The sequence below is a fragment of the Ascaphus truei genome, chromosome 1 (assembly GCF_040206685.1).
Source record: "Ascaphus truei isolate aAscTru1 chromosome 1, aAscTru1.hap1, whole genome shotgun sequence".
NCBI classification, from domain to species: Eukaryota; Metazoa; Chordata; class Amphibia; order Anura; family Ascaphidae; genus Ascaphus; species Ascaphus truei.
Genome location: NC_134483.1, coordinates 510,849,075 through 510,875,814, shown reverse-complemented (window position 1 = coordinate 510,875,814; position 26,740 = coordinate 510,849,075). Strand labels below are relative to the sequence as shown.

At 40.1% G+C, this 26,740-nt stretch overlaps 1 protein-coding gene across 4 annotated transcripts in view; it reads left to right on the top strand.

The window, feature by feature from the left end:
• HTT (huntingtin) overlaps window positions 1-26,740 on the top strand; it is a 197,298-nt gene that overhangs the window by 46,076 nt on the left and 124,482 nt on the right. The window contains exons 6-13 of one of the 4 annotated variants that reach the window (XM_075570263.1): window positions 1,116-1,254; window positions 3,555-3,696; window positions 4,404-4,582; window positions 6,589-6,793; window positions 13,313-13,360; window positions 20,956-21,036; window positions 23,823-24,184; window positions 25,882-26,005. In XM_075570263.1, the coding sequence (XP_075426378.1) occupies window positions 1,116-1,254; window positions 3,555-3,696; window positions 4,404-4,582; window positions 6,589-6,793; window positions 13,313-13,360; window positions 20,956-21,036; window positions 23,823-24,184; window positions 25,882-26,005 (1,280 nt within the window). The remainder of the gene's footprint in view (window positions 1-1,115; window positions 1,255-3,554; window positions 3,697-4,403; window positions 4,583-6,588; window positions 6,794-13,312; window positions 13,361-20,955; window positions 21,037-23,822; window positions 24,185-25,881; window positions 26,006-26,740) is intronic. The other 3 variants (XM_075570271.1, XM_075570281.1, XM_075570290.1) reach the window with 3 other exon arrangements.

The following is a 26,740-nucleotide window of genomic DNA, read 5'->3' as shown; positions in this document are numbered from 1 at the left end:
TGGCTGCGTCATGGGCTATCAGAGTGCAATTATCTCCCGCAGAATTGTGTAAAGCAGCAGTGCGGTCATCGCTTCACACATTTATAAAGCATTATAGATTTGACATCCAGTCCTTGACTGACGCAAGCTTTGGGCGCAGGGGGTTATAAGCCAGGGTGCAATAAAATGGGCATAAAATGAATCTGAGCATCTGTGTTTTATTTGTATTTTTTTCCTTGTATTCAGAGTATCATGTTCATTTTCCCACCCTCAACTTGACTGCTTGTGTATGTCCCATACTTATCACTGCCATGAACATTGAATGGGAATATAGAAAATGTATTCCTTACCATTATTTTCTTTTCCCAAATAAGTTTATGGTGGTGAGTATTTTCCAGTTTCTATTAATAGGAGATGGTAAAGGAGGTTTAGCTTGGGGGAATCCTAAGACTGACTACAGGTGAGGAGGAGCCTTTTATAACACACAAGCTTTTTTTTCTGTCTTATTATGAGTGGAGCTACCCATATGTATTACTGCTATGAACTTATTCTGGGAAAATAAAATCACGGTAAGGAATACATTTTCTATATTTCATATTACCTTTGGTAGTATCTCAGAGCAGCAGTGCCACGTTCACAACGTTCTAGCGTTTTTGGTTCTGCGCATTGTCATTGTTTGTTTTTTTGTTTTTTTTTCTTATACTGCTGCTGCTTAGCAAATGCACACTGGGAAGAGGCAGACATAAGCAACAATTCTTTAAGAAATACATTAAGGGCTGTGCTTTTTAAAACTGCATTTTTCTATTGTAATCCTCGACTAAACAAATGCAAATTGAGTGGATTTGCACACTAAGAAGGGCCCATTATTTGCAAATGGGACTCATGGATTTGCAAGCCTAGGGAAGCAGATGGAAGCATTTATACAGCACTGGCATTGTGTTTCAACAACGATCTCGTAACTACAGCACTGTACTCTTCAAGGAGCATAGTTTCACCCTGTGAGTGCCAGTCGGATGTATAATACAATGCATTGCATGCCCCTCTGTCATGGAAGAGATGACCCCTTTCTCAATATGGAAGGATTTTGTTGATAACTGATAGGTCTCTCTTTTTCTGTTCTTTTTCTTTGTAAAAAGGCCATACCTAGTGAATCTGCTTCCTTGTCTCACAAGAATAAGCAAGCGACATGAGGAATCTGTACAAGAGACACTTGCTGCTGCTATACCGAAAATCATGGCCGCCTTTGGTAACTTTGCAAACGACAATGAAATAAAGGTACTGCTACGGCTCTATGTTTAATGAGGTATATTGGCACCTACTGCTTAAGCCATCTAGATATTTTGCATCTATAGTGTCATTCTGTCTTCTTTGTGCTACCCTGAGCCCCAGGAAAGTGTTGCTTCTCACAATCAAAGCTTCCTATTCCATACTTGAAAACATCAATTCCTTATAACACTTTGAAAATTAACACACAAAATGCAATCTTGCACTTTCTACTTTGAGAAACACTGTTCTAGACAGGATATTTTTACATCTATTTGTTGGTGTACCTTTTTATAGGGCAAATGAAAAGGTTTTAATTGCACTTTTAATTTAAAAATTTTTTTTTTTTTAGGTTGGTTATTTTTAATTTGCTGTAAAGCTGTGTGACAATCCTTAGAGAAAATACAAATGTTGATCGAATGGAAATGCTGCAAATATGAGACACTGTTCCTAAGGGAGCAGATAAGTAGGAGACTGGATTGCTAATTTCATGAGAACCAGTTCACAGCCATTTTTTCAAATGGCCCAAATCTGTATCTCTGCTATTTGTCTTGAAATAAGTCTCGCCTACCTACGGGTGTTTCTGTGTCCATATTGGCACCATCGCAATTCAATGAATAACCCCCAAAGTGATTGATGCCATAAAATTAAAACAAGTATTATTATTTTACCATTCCTCTTGAAAGCGCATCCAAAAATTGTATGTTAACATTGCACACTCGTATTTAGATTGGGGTTTGCTGCTCTTATTTCTGATTTCTCTCTCTTTGGTATGTATGTATGTCTTTATATAGCACCATTAATGAACATAGCGCTTTACAGCAGTAATACACTTGACAATCATATAAATAACAAATAATACAAATAGCAGATCATGGGAATAAGTGCATCAGACATAAAAGTAACATTGTGGAAGAGGAGTCCCTGCCCCGAGGAGCTTACAGTCTAATTGGTAGGTAGGGAGAATGTACAGAGACAGTAGGAGGGCATTCTGGTAAGTGCGTCTGCTGGGGGCCAAGCTTTATGTATCGTGTATAGTATTAGCCACAGTGCTGCTCATATGCTCATATGTGTCTTAAGGTGGATAGAGAGGGTGCTAGTCAGGTATTGAGGGGAGGGGCATTCCAAAGGTGTGGGGCAGTTGGTGAGAGAGGTTTAAGGTGGGAGAGGGCTTTAGATACAAAGGGGGTAGAGAGGAGACATCCTTGAGCAGAACGCAAGAGTCGGGATGGTGCATAGCGAGAAATTAAGGCTGAGATGTAAGGCCGCGCTTATAGTGCTGGCGACGCGACCGATGACGTCGCCTGTTGCCACTAGCGAAAGTTGTAATTAATTGGAATTTCCGCGACTGTCGCCAATGACGTCACCAGAGGGGGCAGACCGCAGTCTCTGGTTTAGAGACATTCACGTGACGACTATCGCTAAAAAATAAAATAGATCCGGCTACCAATTTTTTTTTTTGCTGCTCCGTCGTGCTTACTATAAGCGCTGGTGACTGAGTCAATTTATTTGTTTTCGAGCGCCGTCGCCGTCGCAATGCACTAGAAGCGCAGCCTATGGAGGAGCCGAAGAGTGTAAAGCTTTAAAAGTGAGGAGGAGAATTGAATGTGTGATTCGGGATTTGATAGAAAGCCAGAAGAGGGATTTCAGCAGGGGAGACGCTGAGACAGATTTAGGAAAGAGTAGCGTGATTCTGGCAGCTGCGTTAAGAATAGATTGTAGGGGAGACAGGTGAGAGGCAGGAAGGCCTGACAGCAGAAGGTTACAGTAATTGAGATGGGAGAGAATGAGGGCCTGAGTCAGAGTTTTAGCAGTCGAGTAACACAGGAAAGGGTGTATCTTTGTAATATTACGGAGGAAAAAGTGACAGGTTTTAGCTACGTTGGTCCACTTACTTTGCTGTCCTTTCTTATAAATGTCCTATTCTATATCTGCCGCTGCGGCCGATGCAGTCAGTAGGGAATTTTGGATGAAAACGGCCTGATCGGCCACTTGGGCAGATATAGAAAAGCCTTTGCAGCTTTAAATGATTCAGAAGCATGAGTGATAGCACTCCACCAAGTCAAGTATGCCATTTAATATATTTTTGTCTTTGACAAATGGAAAATTGAATTGAACTTTGTTTAGAATTCAGTGTCCTAATACTAACATTTCTTGGGGAACTAAATATGCAATTGCTATTTTTTTGTATTTGACGTATCAGAACGTTGTTTAAAGAATTATTTTGGTGCTTGCTGCATTTCTTAGGCAGGACCTAATATTTTAAATGGATTTCTTACAGCGCTGTATTATAGTTTAATGTTTGTTTACAGGTTCTACTAAAATCATTTCTAGCAAATCTGAAATCTAGTTCGCCTACTATCCGTCGAACAGCAGCTGGTTCTGCAGTTGGCATCTGTCAGCATTCCCGAAGAACGCAGTATTTCTACACGTGGCTTCTGAATGTATTATTAGGTAAACTACTGCACAGGCCTTGCTTTTTTCCCTCTTCTCTCGGTGGTAGTAAATTATAATTTATTTACATTTCTAAACCTAGAAAGGGATATTTATTAAAATTCAGTGTGGTGACTGATCAATGGCTAGTTTTACTGCAGGATACTTTATGCAAAGTGTTAATTGATGAGCATTCTGAAAGTATGTTTGAAAGTATTTGAGTACTAAAAAGACAATACCCCACCCCACCCCCTACACACAATGGTCAGCAGAGAATAGAAGTCTTTTTCAGTTCCCTCTTAAATAGGAAGTTTTACATGGTGGCTTGTAGGTGCAGTACCTACATTGGTAAATAAAATAACCTTGAAATTAAGATATTCTTTCTATGTAACTAATCAAATAAGAGGAAGAAAATAGCCTTTACCGCCCCAGTTAGACCCCTTACATCCAACATTTTGCTCATCAAAATCGTTAAAGTAACTTAAAATACGTTCAGAACTGCGCTATGTGATTGAGTTTCAAAAGTCTTTGAAAAATAGGTTTGAATCTTATTGTTTCCACTGTGAGATGTGTGCAGTGTTTTTCTTTACTTTTGTGAGCCATACTAATTAGCCTATATACTAGCTGCATACTGTAGGTGTCAGAAATCAACGTATATATTACTTGAGTTTGACAGCTATGGAAATAATGCGTATGTTGCTTGGCCCACATTGTGGTGTGTTCTCTAGGTCTTCTAGTTCCTGTGGAAGATGAGCATCCAACCCTAGTAATTCTGGGAGTTCTTTTAACACTACGCTACCTAATCCCACTACTACAGCAGCAGGTGAAAGAAACCAGTCTGAAAGGCAGCTTCGGTGTGACACGGAAAGAACCTGAAACGTCACCTTCACACGAACAATTAATACAGGTATAAGTCGCAGAAAGCCCGCACACATCTCATTAACACGGCGTATGTGAAGTAATGGGGTACTGTATGTGGCAGTATTTTCAAAGCACAAAGAATATTGCAGTTTTTTTTATTATTTATAATGGCATCACGGCCTGTGGTGGAAATATTTAGATTTTTTTTTTTTTTTTTTTAAGTTTGCATATTATGTGTTTACATATGTATGTGCATGTAGAAATAATGCTGATGGTTGTTTTTGGGGGTGGGGACTTTCCCCCTTTAAAGAGCCTATTTTTGTAGCAATAACTTCCCAATAATCAATGTTTTATTACATTACTATTTACAGGAGCATTGCCTACTTAGGATTAGAGTGGGCTAATGGCAGTGATACGTTTTAAGTTAAATGTATTAATTGGCTTCATTAAAAAGTACACGTTTATTAACCTTTAGAGTGCCTTAGTGATGTACAGTACCAGGTATATTAGGGGCACATCTTCTGCATGTTGGGTGACGTATCATTTTCTGTTTCGGTGACTAGTATTAACAAACATTTAGATTTTCTGTTGAAGTTATTGCATTACTAAATGTTCAAGCTATATAATTGTTAGGAAAAATACACATTACCCTTCCTCTTCCATGTAAAGTTCCTACACTACGGGGAAACATTGACTTTGGAAGAGGATGATCTCATTGTATGATCCCTGGGGGGCTATTAATTTCAAGTGGGAGAGTGACGATCGAGCACTATCGTACGGAAACTTCCATGCAAGTCAATGGGAGTTTCCATGCAGTAATGTGCGATCAGCATGATCACACTTTAATGAATAAACCCCTGTGTGTGCCGGGCACTTTGGCCCATGTTTACCAAGCACTGCTATCCTACATGTGTACATGAAGCATCACACATACTTTTCCAATGGATTGAAAATAATGTTTTTAAAATGTGAATCATGAAAAAAAACCATGTATGGCTCTTGTGCCACAATTCAATATAATCCTAACAAAATCAGCCAAACGAACATGGGTATTAAAAAAGAAATCCACACAAAACACCTGATCAAAAAATGGTACAACAATTATTACAACAATTATTACAAAAAGTAATTTAAAAAAAAATCAAACATATGCAATTTTTTCCCCCCAATGAATCTCATAAGGGGAAAAGGAGAACGGGAGGAAAAAAAATCATCAAAAAAAATAAACCTAGCAGGATGACCATACAATATAAAGTGTTTTAACAGTATGAAGTTATACAATGCAAACTCCAGGCGCAGTTGGAATGATTGTGGGGGATCACCTTTTGTGCTATATACAGTATGTCTGCTTGGCTAAAGAGGACAGTAGTACTATAGTACAGGCCAGGCGTGACCAACTCCAATCCTCAAGGGCAACCAACGGGTCAGGTTTTAGGGATATCCCTACTTCAGCACAGGTGGATCAGTTATAAGGATTGAGGCACCTGTGCTGATGCAGGGATATCCTTAAAACCTGACCTGTTTGTGGCCCTTCTGGAACTGGATTTGGCCCCTCCTGGTAAAGGCACTTGGTTATCTCATTTATAACCAGCAGACCATGAAGCTGTAGCTCAAATAGCTGGACTATGCAGATCAAAAATCTCAACTGTGAATGAGTATTAAGTGAAGAAGAAAGTATTTGGGCTTGATTTGGGACCTTTGATTAGGTTGAAACTTTACTATATCACAATTTAAGATTTATTTATTTTATTTTTTGCCTTTTAGCAAATAATTAGACCAAGTGATTCCAGAAACTTTTAGTTGTATATTATAGTTAATCAAGACGTGTGATATTTACCATCCTAGTCATGTCTTTTATGTTGTCTGGTCATCATGCTATTTGTTTATATGTATTTTTTTTCTTCCCCTCCCCTACGAGGTGCCTGGGAGAAAATATCTGTTTTTTTAGTGGGTTTTGTGACCCTATTGACACAGGGAAAGTAATGGAACTTGCTCAACCTTTTTCAACGAGCTACTTCTCTAACTATATTATTGTTGTCATTCGTCTCTTAGATTTATGAGTTGACGTTGCATTACACACAGCACAGGGACCACAACGTGGTGACTGGGGCTCTGGAGTTACTGCAGCAGGTTTTTAGAACTCCTCCTCTTGAACTCCTCCATGTGCTGACCACACCGGGGGCTATAGAGCAGGTTAGCGTTTCCAGAGACGAGTCGTCCAGCAGGAGCCGCAGTGGGAGCATTGTGGAATTAATAGGTAAGTTCTATTTTAGTGTGTATATATTTCTCTATCGTCCCCTAGGACAGTAGACACAATGAGGTTTATGTCCCATCCGCTACCAGCATGTATATCGGTGTAAACCCTCTGAGGTCTGATGCAGTCTCTCTTCAGTCCCTCCACTTCAGTGTGGATCTCGGCAACATCCTCTGACTGAGGTTTGATACATTTCTGGAGGCCTGGTCCCTCTGCTGCAGTGTGGATACCGGTAAGGCTCTCTGATCAAGCTCTGACTCAGCTGGCCTCTGGTTCTCCAGAAGTATGTATACCAGCAACATCCTGACTGAGTTCTGAGATATTTTTTGCTCTAGTCCTTCACTGCATGTTCATATATATACCAGTAAGAGACCCCCTGGTAGAGATCTATAACCTCAGTGCTTCACTCTAGGGTGGTCCTCAGGCCGTGCTACACTCTTAGTCACTACAGAAACCGTTTTCTTGGAGCATAACATCCATGTTTTTCCCCCAGACCTCCCGTTGTGCCGCCTAAACGTGCCCAGAGGCGAATTTCCTGGTGGAGCATAAAGATGGGATGTAGGCACTTTTTTTTTTCTTTCAATGTACTTGGTTGTGCCTTGTTGCAGCTTCTTAACACTACTATATTAGCTCCTATTACTTCTCTTGAGTACATGGAGGAATCAGCCACCTGCTCAGGTGGCTACTAAGCCAAGAAAAGCTAAATTAAACTAAATCCAAGAACTCCGTTGCTGTGTGTCTTGTGTGTAAAAGTTTTACCTGCTCAATATAATAAAAGGGTCTGCCCTGCCAGCATTAAGACTTTATCAGAGGAGAATGCCTCAAGTCGGATGAATGAGTTTTTCTCATGGTAAAATTTTTCAGTTGCGGAGACATTTCAAGTGGCCGGATGGGAAGCTAGTACCTTAACTCACAAGAGACCAAGATCTTCCTCTGCGGATTCTGATGTCTTAGACTCCTTTTACTCTGATCAAGAATCTTCATCGGAGGAAGATGATGCCATATATATACCAGAAAATGTCAACGTGGAAATCGCGGATAAGCTTAATAAAGGTATAAGAGAGGCCATGAGCATAGATGTCAAGCAAGATCTCAGTACGGTAGATCGGCTGTTTTTTGGCCCTTCAAAGACTGATGTTTTTTTCTGTGCACCAAGCAGTCAAGAATATGATTTGGTAATGAATGGCTTCACCTGGACAGAAATTTTTCTCACTCAAAACGTTTTGAAAGCAAGAATTCATACACGATGAAGATACTAAGCATTGGCATAATTCTTCCTTAGTAAACCCAGCCGTGTTCAGAATTAGAAGACATATTCCTCTGGAAAAAGGGGTTCTTTCAGAATCCCATGGATAATATAGACTGCTCCCAAAAAAACGTATTCCTCTTGGATCAGCTTTTATGCTCTTGGTATCAATGGCATGCATGGCCCGTACCATAAAGGTGTGGTCAGCCTGGTTCGATGAACAGCTGCATAATGGGGTGAACAGACAGAAAATCCTGAAAGACATTGGTTCTGTAAAGGAAGCTTTGGATTTCATGTACGATACCTTATTCAATGCTATTAAGCTTATGGCCAGCTCTTCAGCTGTAGCCGCCGACACTGTTTCTAAGAACAGGCTTTTCTTCTCCCTTTTCGGGTGATACTTTATTCGAGGGGTTGCTGGACACCATAATAGTGGGAGCTTCAGATGAAAAAGGAGGGGGTTTTTTTTAACCTCAGGATGAGATAAAAACCCTTTCAGGGCCCTTATCCCGATAGACGTTCCTTACGGGATTCCAGAGCTTTCAGACCTGTAAGATGTTTTTTCTCAGGTGTGATTTCCAGCCTGTTGAACTTTTTCAGACTAGGCAAGGAACAAACTTGGCATTAGCTCAATCGTTCCTAAAAACACCACTTTTTGAAAATCGGCTGGTCCCGTCCCTGAAGTATTTTCTAGTAGGGAGAAGACTATCAATCTTCAGGGATCAGTGGACCAATACTAAGGTGGATATATGGGTATTCCAGGTCAAACAGTGCTTAAGTCTGCCCATTCAAGATGGAATTTCTAAAGTCCATAATCAATACTCTTCAACCAGGAGATATCCTACCTAGCATCAACAGATTCACAGGACTCATACCGGCATATCCTTACAAGGGCTTTCCATAACAAATCCTTTTGGACAGGGTAGTCCAGACTATGCTCTTTGCTAGAACACTATCCACATCCAAACTCTCTGGTATATTTTGGAATGTTTTTTTTCCAATAGGTGTGTATCAAGTGTCTTGGATATTGCGAAGTCAAGATTCCTCATATTCTGGATTTTTTTACAGAATGGCTATAAGGGCCTTGGCCTTACTTCTCTTAAGATCCAAACTACAACATTAGGAGTTTTCTTTAATTACTCTTAAGCTAAAGATAAGGACATTTTTTGTTTCCTCAAAGCAGTTGAAACACTTAGACCTAGACATTGTCTAGATTTGGGGGAACAGTTATCATAACATGGTCTCATTTGAAATAAATGATCTAAAACCATATTATATATTGGCTCAATAAAGACTTTACATTTTAGAAAGGCAGATTTGAATAAAATGAGGAATAATCTACAAGGAATAAATCGGGATTACATTTTTGCAGGAAAAATATGGAAGATAAATGGGCAGCCTTTAAAACATTGTTAGAAAAGCACACTTCTAAATATTACCCAATGGTATACACTGATAAAAGAAACAAGTCTAAACCAATGTTGCTAAATAAGTAGGGAATGAGGTGGCAGGCTTTTAGAATCTGTCAGAAGGAACAGAGGCATCTTTTTAGAATTATAAGGAATGTAACAAAAGTTGCAAAAGGGCAATCAAATTAGCAAAAAATTAAATGAATAAAGGATTGCAATAGAAAGTAAGATCAACCCTAAAAAGTTATTTACCTTTATATCAAAAAAGATTAGAAAAGAGAATATAGGACCCTTTCAGTGTGAGATGGGCAGGAAAATTGTTGGAGATGAGGAAAAAATAGAGGTACGAAATGCATTCTTTGCCTCTGTATTTACCAGGGAGGAGTCGATTGCAAAAATAGTGCCAAAGGTGGAAGCCACAACAACTTCTATATTAACGAACACTTGGTTAACTAAGGAGGAAGTTCATAGGCGACTTGATAAAATTAAAGTTAATAAAGCACCTAGCTCCGATGGCATGCATCAAAGGATTCTTTAGGAGCCAAGTTCAGTAATAGCCAAACCATTACATTTAATATTCAAGGACTCCCATTTCCACAGACTCCGTACCACAAGTTTGGCTTAAAGCAGACGTGGTGCCTATATTTAAAAGGGGAGCTAGATCACAATGGGGGAACCACAGACCTGTAAGCCTGACATCAATAGTGGGGAAGCTATTTGAAGGTTTAGTACGGTTAAATATTCAGGAATACCTAATTGATACCAAAATTATTAGTAATAGTCAGTATGGATTTAGGAAGGATAGGTTGTGCCAAACTAACCTTATTTGTTTCTTTGAGGAGGTAAGTAGGAATCTGGACCAGGGTAATGCAGTTGTGGTCTACTTTGATTTTTTTCATAGGCTTTGATACGGTTCCACACGAGGTTAGAGTAAAAAAATAAAGGAAATTGGACTAGGTAAAAATATAAAATTTAATATGTAACTACAGTGTACAGTATGTAGAGCTGCTACATGGTCCTCAGAATACGTGCATTATAAATTAGATGTTTCAGCCTCGAAGAACGCTAGATTTGTAAGACAGGTTTTGCAAGTCATCATTCCACATTCTTGCCACCCTTAATTGGTACTGCTTTGGTACATTCCCATTGTGTGTATGGTCATGGGGGACAATAGAGGAAATATAAATAACGGTAAGAAATTTATACTTTTTCTCTGATACATGACAGTGCACAAGCCTTCTTTTTTATTTATTTATTTTTCCCCCCACCCAAAGCATTATTTGGAAATAGTTTTATTGCTCTATAATGTTATAGTTTTGGGTAAGTCATGGCATTAGGGCTTGACGTATGACTGGGGATCTATTTCTTGCTCAATCCCCACGTAAATTTGCACAGTTGTGGGTCTGTTATGTAGATTAACACTGTATAAGAAGAACAATGTTGACCAGTGGTATCCAACCTTTTTTTTTTTGGTTATGGGACCGTATTATCATATTTTTAAATTCTGCTGAACCCCAACCCTCTCTAATAGCGAGTCTGACATCGGATGCATTTTAAGGAACCCTAACCCTCTCTTGGCGCGTCTGACATCAGATGCATTGTAAATTCTTCTGTATTTGGTACAATTTTCAAATGACCTGAAAATTTTCAGGAAACTTTTTAGAGATGCCTGGGGAACCCAAAGATTACTGGGAACCCCTGTAAAAAAAAAAAAAAAAAAAAAAACACACACTGATGTAGACACTCAATTGATGTCACTGTATTCTGTCAACAAGTACCAGATACACTAAGGGGTAGGTTCATGTTATTAAATGAGAAATAGGAGTTTTTCCTTCATGGTTCGTAAATTTGTTTAAACTATCTTATCAACACTAATTACCATATAGTTTGACTTCCAAGGGAGTTCAAAATGTACTTCTGCTGAAACGCACGCCGAATACGAGAACACCACTGTCTGCATAATCGATATCTTGTTCCAGCTGCTCCTGGTCCTGAACAATAAGAAATATTTTTTTCATTCCTCCTTTTATGAAGAAGCATTTTGGACCATAATTCTTGTTCTGTCTCCAGCACTTTATAACGTGATTATCGTCTTCGTTAAACACCATTTTGTAACTATGTACTTGATGAGGTCATGAATTCCAAAGAATATTTATTAGATTATCAAATAATTCTTAAATGTAATAATCCAATGTGCCAAACCTATAATTGCTCAAAATGTCATGAACATTTTGTGATTTTTCAGCAAGATGTGATGAAAAATAAAAGGTGTGTATTGTATTTTCCTCATTCAAAGCCTAGCTGAATAGCCACCTCTTAAAAGAAGCATTTTATTAAATTATCTACACCTCTACCACTGACTCCAGATACCATTGACCTCCTTTAGTGAGCTTTAAACAATGCAGTTTTACTCCTTGTGTCCATAACCCTCCCAACATACCATTAAGAATGTAAGCTCTTTGGAACAGGGTCTCCAATTGACTTTTGTTGTCATTTACCTGTGACACTTATTGCCATTTTTTGTAGTCTATCTACCCTGTATTGTCCGTGTGTAAAGCACTGTGAAGGTTGACTGGTGCTATAACATTAAAATGGTATGTATGTAGATATAGGATATAAGGAACCGGCACTCGCAGTACAGCAAATAATGGATTTTATTGCCTTGCAAAAGGGGGTCCTAACTTCACTTTCTCTATATAACTTGGGTTCCACTTCTATTCCAAGCTGTGTTAACTAGAGGAGCACTGCCCCGCTATGCCCTTGGTGTATGGCATTTTGAGGTGAATAGCCTGTCACCCGTTGAACTCACAAATCAATTTTTTTATAGATGATACATGGTAACCAGTTCATTTAGAATTCGGAATTCTCTAACTGCCACCCCATGACTTCTAATGAAGACTAGTTAGGTAGTTTATATAGTAGATCAATTTGAAAAAAGACATACGTTCAACTTATTCTGAAATTAGACGACAGATACTTTTCCTATTTCCGTACTTACAGTACATTTATCCAGAGGAAGGCAAACAAAAAATCTCCAGTGACATTTCATCTAATATCTCATAAGGGGAAAAATAAATTCCTTCCTTGCCTAAATATTGGCAATCTGATTACTCCCTGAATCAACATCCTTCCTGTGTTTCCTTATTTGTTATATCGCTGTATAACTTTCCTTTCTAAAAAGATGTCCAACTTTTTTTTTTAACGATCTCTATTGTATCTGCCATCACAGTCTCCATGGGTAATGAATTCTACATTTTAACTGCCCTTATTGTAAAGAACCCCTTTCTTTGTTGCTTGTGAAATAGCTCCTTTCCTCCAACCTAATTACATGACCCTGTGTCCTTTGTACTATTCTTGGGATGAATAGTTATTTTGAAAGCTCCTTGTATTGTCCCCAAATATACTGTATTTGTATATAATATGTCATAATATCCCATCTTGAACACCTCTTTTTCTAATATAAACCAATCTAATTTAGCTAGCCTCTCATAAATCAGATTATCCATTCCCTTTACTATGGTGGCTCTTCTCTGCACTTTTTCCTGTCCCATAATCTCTTTTTTATGGAGTTGTGCATGTTCTTCACAGGTGTTTGGATCCATCAATGTGCATCATGTAAATCACAGGATAATAATCTGTAGAATGCATTGCTGAAAGCTCTGACAGTGTAGGAGTGAAGTGATGGCTTTTCCCTCATATACCCTTTGTGGATGATTTAGCATCTTGTACTCCAGTTTACGCTCAATAAATGGGAAGAACCCCAAATTCTTGTGCATTCTGTTGCACTTTCCTCTGTTTCTTCAATGTCTTCTCTACTGTACATCACTCTGTCTCTTTGTTTCAACTCTGTTCTTCTGTGATTTTCAGCTGGTGGGAGTTCTACCTGCAGTCCACTTATTTCAAAGAAGCAAAAAGGTGATTACTTTCTACAATCTCCTAATCATCATCTTGCTTAAACTGCTTTACTTTTTACATTAACCACTTCCCGCTAGAGATTTATTTTTAGTGCTTTTACTGTAAGAGCTTTATAGGTACAGTATTGGCATCATATGGGTGTGGGGCAGCATTGCATGAGTTTGAACCTATTACAATGCAGTTGTTTAGTGGTAACTAAAATCCTGCAGCTCACAAAAAGCCTAAACAAGAACACATTTTTAAGTGAAACTTCTTTAGCGGCGTGAATGAAATCGATTGTAAACGGAAGTCAGTGGTGACGGAAGTGACGTCACTCCTGGCGGAAGAGGCCGTTGGTGTTGCCAGCTTCCACCAGAGGAGGCAGCGCTGGACGGACACACACACACACACACACACACACACACACACACACACACACACACACACACACACACACACAAAAAACGACCCGCACAAAATCCATCCGCAGCTCCGCCGTGGGGGCTGCTCCCCAACTCGGACACCGGTGGGAATATGGAGCTTGCCTGCGCCAGCTTGGTGACTGTATCCCCTGTACACCCCTTCACCAACCAGAGGAGCCGGCAAAACATCGACCTGCATTTGATGAGCGGTGTATCCCACCCGAGCACACGCACGCCCTCCCCCCAGTGAGCCGCAAGCACGCCCTCCCCTCCCAGTGAGCTGCCGAGCACGCCCTCCCCTCCCCCCAGTGAGCCGCCGAGCACGCCCTCCCCTCCCCCCAGTGAGCCGCCGAGCATGTCCTCCCCTCCCAGTGAGCTGCCGAGCACACCCTTCCCTCCCCCCCAGTGAGCCGCCGAGCACACCCTCCCCCCAGTGAGCAGCCGAGCACACCCCCCCCCCAGTCAGCCGCAGTACGCCCCCGTACCTCCGCCAAGCAGGACACAGCTCTGCCGTGGGATAGAGTGGTGGTGCTTCGGGGCACTCAGACAGACCCCCCCTCCCTTTATCTCCGCACCTCCGATGGGGATGAAGAGAGTTAGGAGAGTGAGTGGGGCAGGAGCCTGCGAATAAAACACACACACTGACACACACACACACACACACACACACACACACACACACACACACACACACACACACACACACACACACACACACACACACACACACACACACTGACACACACACACACACACTGACACACACACACACACACTGACACACACACACACACACTGACACACACACTGGGAATTCACAGTTATTATAAATATAGAAGTGCAAATAGATAAAACATGTGTTGTAAGTCAAACTTAATTGCGTTTTGGCACTGAAAGTGTTTTTAATTAAAAACCTCACCATTACAAATACAATTTCTGTGACTAAACAGTGACAAAAGACGAAGTTTCACTTAAAATGCATGTGCTCGGCACACACTTAAAAAAAAAAAAAAAAGACTAGTAATTTTCCCTTTCAAAGTGTTGCAGCCATGTTATACCTGTGTGTTAACATAATCCAGGAGTGTTGTTACCATTATGTAATTTACCTGGGAGACACTCAGCTGTCTGCACAAACTCAAAACATGTCCCTGTCCTCACAAATTAAAATCTGCAAAAATAAATGTTGCATTTTAAATATTATTTCCTTTTTTTATATCTAGCTAATACTTCTTGTTTATGATGATGCTCTGCAGCATTTATATTCACTATGAAAGCATGTAATGTCACGCTGCCAAAGTGCTGAGGTTGTGCTGCTATAACCCCACTTCAATATAACGGGATTTAGAAAATGATCTAACTACAATAAAATTATTCTGCATAGTCCCACTGTTTTAGATATATATTTATATCTATCATAGTTCTTATATCTATATGTTAAATAAGTAAATGCTTAGGGTTTAATGCATCAGACACACATAAGGGGTCAATACAAGAAAAGAGAGCGACGAGAACTTCCAGTGTCTGCAGCTAGTGCTCTCCTCACCTTGTGCTCTGCCTCGAGATTCTTCTACGGGGCCCGCTGCCGCGTCATACCATCTCCCCCTGCCCGTGTCTAGCCAAGTTGGTGGGGAGGAGATGTGTGAGGGGCTGAAGGGGACTGGGGTAGATGTGAGGATGCTGGGGGAGATATAATTATGATGAGGAGGACTGGGGGAGATCTGATGAGGGGGGGCTGCTGGAGATCTGAAGATGGTGAGGGGACTGGGGGAAATTGATGATGAAGGGGACTGGGGGAGATCTAATGATGCTGAGGGGTATTGGAGGAGATCTGAGGACTGGGGGAGATCTGATGAGGGGTGGGGGCTGGGGGAGAAATGAAGATGGACTGGGGGAGATGAGGGGGGGAGGAGATCTGATGATTTTTCACTATGAAAGGTCGGTAAAGTGAGCGAGAACCGGTTTGCTAAAATGTCTGAATCCCACCACTGTCCACTTACACACACGCGCCCAATACTACATCCAATTGACAAAACATATATGGTAATAAGTATAAAGTTAAATACTTCAATAAAAATATTTTCTTGGTTATTTAGTTAACCCTTTGGCCAAAGCGTCATAAGCCTGCATACCAACGCCAAGGTATAACCAAATTTGCAGGTCCTAACGCTACACTGAACCTTTCCTTTTACTTCTGTGTGAGGGGAAACGACCACAGTGGGTCTTGTCCATATAGCAAAATGAGAGAATCCACTGTGGTTGAAGGGAAGGTTCACAGTGTAGTGTTAAGACCTGCAAATGTGGTTATACCTTGACATTGGTATGCAGGCTTATGACGCTTTGGCCAAAGGGTTTAACTAAATAACCAAGAAAATATTACTTAAGTATTTAACTTTATACTTATTACCATATATATTTTGTCAATTGGATGTAGCATTGGGCTCCCCTGTCTTTTGTTGTATAGGTTTGCCACGCTCCGCGTGTGTGTGTGTGTGTGTTTGTGTGTGTGTGTACAGGGAAAGTATGTGAGAGCCTCTCTACATAAGTGTCCATGTGTATGTATAGATACAGAACACACATATTAATGACTGCACACAAGTATGGACATCCAAGGTGTCCCACATCACTTACCCAAGCACAAAACTCCATGACGACAAATAGTGTTGTCAGGTTTCAGTCACAGGCAGAGTTTCACAGCACGTCTTTGGCTGAGTCCCCTGTGGTCACGGCGGCATGTGCTACAGCGTGCGCGCCGCACAGCCCTCTATGGGGCAGGCCTCAGTGGCTGTGTATGTGTGGGCACGCAAATTGCTGTGACGCGTACGCTGGCAGGGAAGACAAGAATTTTGTCTTCCCGTGCTGCCACGTGGTCGGCACGCAGCCAATGGTAGGGCAGATATGCCACGTATTGGCCACGCTCCATAGAGCTCCCCTACAGACTGCAAATCGCGGCTGTAGTCTCTGCACGCGCAGCAGGGAGGACTGGGGCCGTAGCCTTTAACATCAGAGGAGACCTTGCTCTCTCAGATACTTCCTGCTCAGCGCTGTTCTCATGGGAGTTGTAGTCCTTCTGCATCAAAACATTGCTTTCTGCAATGCATGCACAACTACACTTCACAGGGGCTGGTTAAATACGGTTCTACAGGGACTATTCCCTGGGGCTGGTTTCTCCACCTCTATGCTTCAGCAGCGTACACTATCCAAATTTTTTAAAATATACATCAATTCTAAGACACACATGAGAAAATAGGTGCATCTTAGAATCGAGGAAATACGGTAGTTACTAAACTGGTACATATACAATTGTGTGAAAAAGAAAGTACACCCTCTTTGAATTCTATGGTTTTACATATCAGGACATAACAATCAGTTCCTTAGCAGGTCTTAAAATACAACCTCAGATGAACAACAACACATGACATATTACACTGTCATGATTTATTTAACAAAAATAAAGACAAAATGGAGAAGCGATGTGTGAAAAACTAAGTATACCTTATGATTCAATAGCTTGTAGAACCACCTTTAGCAGCAATAACTTTAAGTCATTGTTTTCTGTATGCCTTTATCAGTCTCTCACATCGTTGTGGAGGAATTTTGGCCCACTCTTCTTCACAACGTTGCTTCAGTTCATTGAGGTTTGTGGGCATTTGTTTATGCACAGCTCTCTTAGGGCCCAGCCACAGCATTTTAATCGGGTTGAGGTCTGGACTTTGACTGGGCCATTGCAACACCTTGATTCTTTTCCAGCCATTCTGTTGTAGTTTTGCTGGTGTGCTTGGGATCATTGTCCTGTTGCATGACCCAATATCGGCCAAGCTTTAGCTGTTGGACAGATGGCCTCACATTTGACTCTAGAATACTTTGGTATACAGAGGAGTTCATGGTTGACTCAATGACTGCAAGGTTCCCAGGTCCTGTGGCTGCAAAACAAGCCCAAATCATCACCCCTCCACCACCGTGCTTGACCGTTGGTATGAGGTGTTTGTGCTAATATGCTGTATTTGGTTTTCGCCAAACGTGGCGCTGTGCATTATGGCCAAACATCTCCACTTTGGTCTGTCCAAAGGACATTGTTCCAGAAGTCTTGTGGTTTGTTCAGATGCAACTTTGAAAACCTAAGCCGTGCTGCCATGTTCTTTTTAGAGAGAAGAGGCTTTCTCCTGGCAACCCTTCCAAACAAACCATACTTGTTCAGTCTTTTTCTAATTGTACTGTCATGAACATTAACATTTAACATGTTAACTGAGGCCTGTAGAGTCTGAGATTTACTCTTGGGTATTTTGCAATTTCTCTGAGCATTGCACGGTCTGACCTTGGGGTGAATTTGCTGGGATGTCCACTCCTGGGAAGATTGTCAATTGTCTTGAATGTTTTCCACTTTTGAATAATCTTTCTCACTGTAGAATGAAGGACTTTAAATTGTTTGGAAATGGCCTTATAACCTTCCCAGATTGATGGGCAGCAACAATTGCTTCTCTAAGATCATTGCTGATGTCTTTTCTCCTTGGCATTGTGTTAACACACACCTGAATGCTCCAGACCAGCAAACTGCTAAAACTTTGGCTTTTATAGAGGTGGTCACACTTGCTGCTGAACAATTAATCAAGGACACTTGATTAGCAGCACCTGTCTGCTACTTAATTCTTAATTCTTATGGAAGCAGTAAGGGTGTACTTAGTTTTTCACACATAGCTTCTCCATTTTGACTTTATTTTTGTTAAATAAATCATGACACGGTGTAATATGTCATGTGTTGTTGTGCATCTGAGGTTGTATTTACCTAATTTTAAGACCTGCTAAGGAATAGATAATTGTTATTATGTCCTGATATGTAAAATCATAGAATTCAAAGAGGGTGTACTTTCTTTTTCACACAACTGTAGAAGAGACTATTCCCCTAGACCCACTGATCTTTGTGCTGGCCATACCAGTAGTGGATATTCCCTTCATATTCTTTTCATCAGTGTGGAGGATTTTTACAGGCAAGTCTTTTCCTTCACTTTCAACATGCATCAGATTAAAATTGTTTGCAGTCACAGACCAATCCTCTTATTGGGGATATTTGGTGGAGGTGACAGGGGTGGGTTGGCTGTGCTTCCTCTTTATAGAATATTCTAGTTCCAGTGTTGATTTTATTTCAGCTTCTTTATTTATTGTTTACATTTACAGTTTATAAACCCGCTTACCCAAATGTGAAGAGCTAACTCGTTTCACTATTTTCTCTTGTACAAAAATCTTAACTGTTGTTTAAGTATTGTAAGGCTGCATAATGCAAATTTCAGTATGCTATGATGCATTTTATACTGCCTTTTCCCAACTGGTAAATATATTCCCTTACTCATTCACTCATTCTACTATTCTCCCCCCCCCCTTTTTGATATTAAAGGTAAAAAGTAAGTTAAGTTGCTATTTTAAATTGTAACATACAAGACAACTTTTTGGTGTATTGTACACTGGAATTTGGCAAGTGGTGGAATTAATGATAAAGACTTGCTGTTTTGTTGTGAACATGTTTGCTTCTTGTATGCAAGAACAATATTTCGGTAATCTCGACTCCCCCCTCAGTGTTGCCCTAAGGCCGAGTTTATAGTAGCCGACGGCCATCACCATTCTACAGCGATTCCTGCACTCTGGTGCAGGAGACCAAAGATCACGACCGGGGGGTGTGGCGGAGGCTTGGCCGGGAGTGGTTCGCCCTCATTGGCTGAACCGCTCACATGCCGTGACGTCACCCCTCGATCGCTGAAAATATCAAAATCTTCTGGCTTCCAGCGATCGCGACAGCTGACGTCACCCGGTCGCGCCCACTATGGGCACCCGCGACGGACAACATGTACTTGCTATGGCTCTGCACAACGTCGCAGTCGCCGTAACCAGTACTATAAATATTTATTTATTTATAAAATATTTTACCAGGAAGTAATACATTGAGAGTTACCTCTCGTTTTCAAGTATGTCCTGGGCACAGAGTTAAGACAAATAATACATATTTACAAATACAGTTACATAATGAGCAGGGTATACATTATATACAAGACATTGCATGCACAGTTAAAGATAATTTATATTATGGGCATATGAAACAGTTACAGACCAGATTAAAATGTGAGACAGCCTTAGATTTGAATGAACTTAGACTGGTGGTGGATGTAAAAGTCTCTGGTAGGTTTTTCCAGTTTTGGGGTGCACGGTAAGAGACGGAGGAGCGGCTGGATACTTTGTTGAGCCATGGGACCATGAACAGTCTTTTGGAGTCTGATCTCAGGTGATAGGTGCTGCATGTGGTAGGTTTGAGGAGCTTGTTCAGGTAGCTGGGTAGCTTGCCCATAAAGAATTTGAAGGCAAGACAGGAAAGGAGAACTTTGCGCCTAGACTCGAGTGATGACCAATCTAGTTCTTTGAGCATTTCGCAGTGATGTGTGTTATAGTTGCATTGGAGAACAAAATGACAAATTGAATTGTAGAGGGTGTCAAGTTTGCTAAGGTGGGTTTGAGGAGCCGAGCCATATACTATGTCTCCATAGTCAATAATTGGCATTAGCATCTGCTGTGCGATACGTTTTCTGACCAGGAGACTTAGGGAGGATTTGTTCCTGCAAAGTACCCCTAGTTTGGCATAGGTTTTGGATGTCAGGGTATCAATGTGCATCCTGAATGTTAAGTGGGAGTCAAACCATATGCCCAGGTATTTAAAACTAGTAACAGGAGTTAGGGTAGTGTTAGTGTTGGTTCTAATCTGGAGCTCAGTCGCTGGAAGCTTTAAAAATTTAGTCTTGGTCCCAAACACCATTGTTACGGTCTTGTCAGTGTTTAAAAACAGTTTGTTTTGGGAAATCCAGTTTTCGAGTCTCAAAAAGTCAGACTGAAGTATGTGTTGAAGGTCAGAAAGGCTATGACTGTGTGCATATAGGATTGTGTCATCTGCATACATGTGTATTGAGGCTTCCTTACAAGCTGTGGGAAGATCATTGATGAACACTGAGAAGAGTAGAGGCCCCAGAACAGAGCCTTGCGGGACGCCACAGGTGATATCCAGGGAGTTAGAGTTAGAGCCTGAGATGGACACATGTTGGGATCTACCCGCTTTACCAGCCCGGTAAATGCAGCCTTAGAAGCACTTATGCTTTGTTACATACTGTACTCGCTATAATATTAATGTAACCATGCGAATACTGCTCTTGTATCATTTACAAGGCAAAGTGCATTTGGGGGAAGAGGAAGGTTTAGAGGATGATGCAGAAGCAAAATCAGATGTCCATACAACACCTTTTGCAGGTTGGTAAAAAAAATGCATGGAAAATTGTGACAGATGGGGGCTTTGTGCACTTCAATATTATGAATCCGCTGTGATTTCTGGCTTTATTCACTCTTTCTTATCATGCAATATTGTGTTAAACCTATACCATTAACATTGACACAGCCCTTAGAACATTTATTAACGTTCTCGGCACTGGCACGACTCCAAAACGTCCTTCCCTCTCCGTGCTCTAGCTGGCGGAGTTTTACTTTTGCTTCAACTGGCTGCATTTTCTCCTGACGACTCCCAGGGAAGCTTGATGAGCATACATAGTTACATAGTTACATAGTAGATGAGGTTGAAAAAAGACGTACGTCCATCAAGTTCAATCTATGCTAAATTTAGACAACAGATACTTTATCCTATATCTATACTTACTTATTGATCCAGAGGAAGGCAAACAAAAAACCCCATTAAGGGGAAAAATTAATTCCTTCTTGACTCCAAGAATTGGCAATCGGATTAATCCCTGGATCAATATCCTTCCCATGTATACTTATTTGGTATATCCCTGTATACCTTTCCCATCTAAAAAGATGTCCAACCTTTTTTGAACAAATCTATTGTATCTGCCATCACAGTCTCCATGGGTAATGAATTCCACATTTTATCTGCCCTTACTGTAAAGAACCCTTTCCTTTGTTGCTGGTGAAATTTCCTTTCCTCCAACCTTAAGGGATGGCCCCGAGTCCTTTGTACTGCCCGTGGGATGAATAGTTCTTTTGAAAGCTCCTTGTATTGTCCCTGAATATATTTGTGTATAGTTATCATATCCCCTCTTAGACGCCTCTTTTCTAATGCAAATAAATCTAATTTAGCTAGCCTCTCCTCATAAGTTAGAATGTCCATCCCCTTTATTAATTGGTTGGCTCTTCTCTGCACTCTCTCTAGTTCCATAATGTCTTTTCTTAGGATTGGTGGCCAAAATTGTACTCCATATTCAAGGTGTGGTCTTACTAATGCTTTGTAAAGGGGCATAATTATGTTTACTTCCCTTCCATCCATTGCCCGTTTGATGCAAGATAAGATCTTGTTTGCCTTTGCAGCTACTGCATGACATTGGGCACTATTGCTAAGCCTGCTGTCTACAAGCACTCCTAAATCCTTCTCCATCAAGGATTCCCCCAATTTATCTCCATTTAATTTGTAAGTCGCCTTTTTATTCTTGCATCCCAAATGCATAACCTTACATTTATCTGTATTAAACCTCATTTGCCATTTACCTGCCCACGTTTCCAGTCTCTCCAAGTCCTTCTGAAGAGAAATTACATCCTGCTCTGATTCTATTACCTTACACAATTTAGTATCATCAGCAAAGATGGAGACTTTGCTCTCGATCCCAACCTCAAGGTCATTAATAATAACTCTGATCATTTAAGGTGCTCTGAGGTTTTGCTATTTAAAAAAAATAATACAAAAAAATAAGCAGATGAGCCCAGCTCCTGTGTATCTGTTATAGAAAGGAACAATCCATTCGTGTCTATGTAAGATGTCCAAAAAAGTGCTGTTATCAGGGCTACATTTATTGAGAATATAATTTTATATCCCTAAAATAGAAACTCCATAGAGGAAAGTATAATCAAAGTGAAAACGTAAACATAACATTTTAGGAACAAAAATAATGGTTTTCAAACGGTTTGAGAGCAAATGAACTGTTAATGTGTTGAAATAAAAGCCACATAAAATGAAAGCGAATTCGGTAAAAGGAAAGAAGCATAAGCAATAAAAAAAAATACATGTATCTGAATTACCTATTAAAGATTTATTTGTAGAGGTCTATAAGTGTAAATCTCCTCCACTATTGTGTGTGTGTTCACTCCCCTGACTACAGAAAAGGGTTGTTTGCAGTCGTGTTGATCACAATCCATTTTAATGCATACATTTATTTCTAAGGAAGAGAAATATTAACAGTGTTGATCAAGAGATTGATCAGAAAGATTTCCCCCTATATACAGAGTCATACAAAATCTACTAATGGACACAAATGGTCCTGCAATGAAATACTAGCTGGCTACGATTCTCTAATTGTAAAATTAATTACAGGCTTATAAAGTGATAGTACATCTGAATATACCAAATTACATGTATTAACCATCAATGTATATCTAGGAGCATATATTTAGAGAATCATAGCCGGCTAGGATCCATAGATACAAATTTTGGATGTTATGATATGAATATATAGAGACACTAGTTAATTATACTTACCCTATCTCCAAACAAATATCTATTCATATCAGCCACAATAGTATGAGGATTTTTAATAATGTATCTGTGTTTTTAACAATCTATTTAGAAGTAATAACGTTTGATTATTTTTGATTTCCTCTGTGATTCTGGGATACTTACCAGATTTGCAGTATTTCATTACAGGACCATTTGTGTCCATTAGTAGATTTTGTATGACTCTGAGTGCTGTATATAGGGGGAAATCTTTCTGATCAATCTTTTGATCAACACTGTTAATACCCCATGAATACCCTCTGAGCACCAGTCATTTACTTTTGAAGAAATACATAAGGTGATTGCGGTCTCACTCTCATATTCAGTAAGGAAGAGAAATAGTCAGATCTGTAAGAATAGTATGCATTCTAAAACTGAGTATTTTATTAATAAATAGCGCGCGCATATAGTGGCACATGAATGTTTGGGGGCCAGTAGCAGCGATGAGGATTGGATGCATATGGTAGCTTATGAATGTTTTGGTAAGCAAAGTATAGAAAACGTTGTGCTTCTTCCTAATGTTTTTTCCTTTTTGTTTAAGCTGGTCTGAAGAATGAAGTGGCGGCTGATGCAGCCTTATCCGCCAGTGTGTCTGTTGCAACGACTGGCACAGCACTTGACTCTGCAACTCATGACATCATCACAGAGCAGCCACGTTCGCAGCACACACTACAGTCAGACTCTGTAGATCTGAGCGGCTCGGATTTGGCAAGCGCCGTCACAGAAGGGGAAGAGGAGGACTTTTTAAGTCGTAGTTCCAGCCAAATCAGCACTGTCCAGTCTGACATGAACATGGACTTGAATGAGGGAACCACGCAGGCTTCCTCACCAGTGAGTGATAGCTCACAAACCACCACAGAAGGTCCAGACTCTGCTGTGACCCCTTCGGACAGTTCTGAAATTGTAAGTGTGCAGCGGGCAGAGGGGGGATCCCAGTCTTCTACTGAAGGGCCTGACATGTCTCAGAGTTCCTCCATGGAGGGCCCAGACTTGGACACATCTACTTATTCATCATCTTCCTTTTCACTCTCCGCTAATAGCTTTGAAAAGGTCAGCAGCTAGCACCTCTACCTCAGAGCATGACCTTACTTTACCATCCTTACTTGAGTTTTGAATACCAATGCATGGTGCATCAAGAAGCCATTGTGGCAGACAGGCCTTCTTCATCAGTCATGCTTTGCATCTAGGTTTTCTGTTGCTGGAAGTGCACACAGAATTCTCTCCATGATACTCTGTAGCCTTTCTAATTTACTTTTACTAGTCTCACAAATTGATAGATTGCGTGGATAATTAGTATGTCCCTTCCTAGTTTTAGCAGGCTCGTTACTTTACATTTTAATCACATTAGACGACTGGGTGAGGTTTTATGGTGGTGGTCGTCTTATGCTGCAATAACTAGACTCGGACACATACTTTTACGTATGAATTACCATTCTTTACTTTTTCAACGGTCTTGTTAATCATTCTGGGGAAAATGCAATCCAATATTATTTTACATTAGGCTTTTTGATGAGGCCTACAGTACAAATGTACCCCACAATTACATTGTAACTCTCCTCGTATATTATAAGTGTTGCGGCTCCTGACTTCTCATTAACATGCTCAAGCATAATCCATCACTTAGGATTTACTAATGCACATATACTTGGCACTCGGGAAAACAGCCCAGCAATGGTTCTGAGATCCCATACTCTTTCTTATTGAACTCAACTGAACTTGAACCATCCTGCCTGTAAAACTAAGAACAAACAATGACAGGTGTTAGTGTCATTCTAAAGGTGTCAATATTTCCTGCTCATAAAAAGAAAGTCCATAGTTTATTAGAACATAGTTAAAATATTTCATGCCTATAAAAATGTGTGACTGCTAGGGTATAAAAATGCCTATACACAACAATGTGTGGTATATTTAAAGTATTTTATAATCCACAGGGTGCTTACATTAGCAGCACGACAAAAAGCCTAAATATTATTTTAGCTGCGGGTCTGATTAGTTTGCATCTTCTGTTTCTTTTGGATGATCATTCCATGCATGCAGAGATAGAAAATGCCCAGTTGATCATTGGGATTTTTGCTCGCATATTTCCCTGCCTTCCTCTTCCATGACCTTTTCTTACTTCTGGATCATGCATATATGTGTAATATAGAAGAATCATGAAGTTACTTTACCTGACGAAGCTCTGTGTTGCAAAAGAGAGAAAAATGGAGAAGACCCCTTTTTGATTTACTGTCCTATAAGTAGGAGTGGGTGCAAAAATATCCCTGATATTTTTAATTAAGTTTTGAGAAGCGTTGGTATTATCAGAAAATACTACAACAGTTGTTTGCTATATTGGACTTAATTGTAAACCCAAGGAAGCCTACAATTTCAGTTGAAGACAGAAATGCGCATTTTCAGACTTTTTATGGGATTTTAGAGGCGTAAAATGTATTAAATATTCAGTCATATTTTACTATTCAATTATTCTTTAAATTCAGCCATCACAAATCAATAAGGGAAAAGCAATATTGTGTTAAACTTCTTGGTTTACAATTATGATTTGTAGTTCGTTTCAACATATATTAAAATTATTTCTAATCAAGAGCCTTTTTCCCCCTCAGGTGGTAGATGGGGTTGAGAACCAGTATTCGGGGATGCAAATAGGGCAGCTTCAAGATGAGGAAGATGAAGGAACGATTCTTCACCAGGATGACCCTGCAGACCATTTTGGAAGTTCATCTCTTGGTATGTTCAACGCTTCCTTATTAAGAAAATAAGTTTTTTAAGCTATTGTCTTTGTGCAACAAAGCACAACCTATAACATCCCATAACTGCCTAGGATCACTTCTTTCATCATATTGATGTTAAAGGAGCTGTTTTAAAAAAACAACAAAAAAACAACAACAAAAAAAAAAACAGTTCTGTTGTATGAGATAATGCTTACTAAATTTTTAACATTTTAAAATTCAACTCTTTAAGCAGCTGTCCATGCTGCCGGTTTTTATTTATTTTTATTTTTTCCCCCTTTAATATGTGCATCAATACAATCCACACAATAAGTAATTAGCTATGTTGCCGGTCAATCCGTTCTCCTGTGATCGATCAGCGAAGATTCGACTTGTGGGTTCACTAAATGGCTGCCAGTGCAGCAGAAGAGGACCGAAGATCATGTGACCAGGCAGTCACTAGATCCAATTGGTGCACTGCTAGAGAGAGGGCAGGGCTTAAAAAAGGGTGTCCCATAGCCTGTTTCAGAAGAGGAAGGGCATGTGACTTTGTAAATGGTTGCTATAGAAACAAAAAATGCTTGTTACATTATAATACATTAAAATGTCATTCAGAGTTGTGTTGAAAAAATGCTATAAGTATTTCCCCATAGTACAGAACTGATTTATATAATAAAAAAAACACATGTAGGATATTGCTTGGTCTGCAGCTTTAATGCAATTTTTAATGAGTTTTAAAATGCTGAGCATCCTT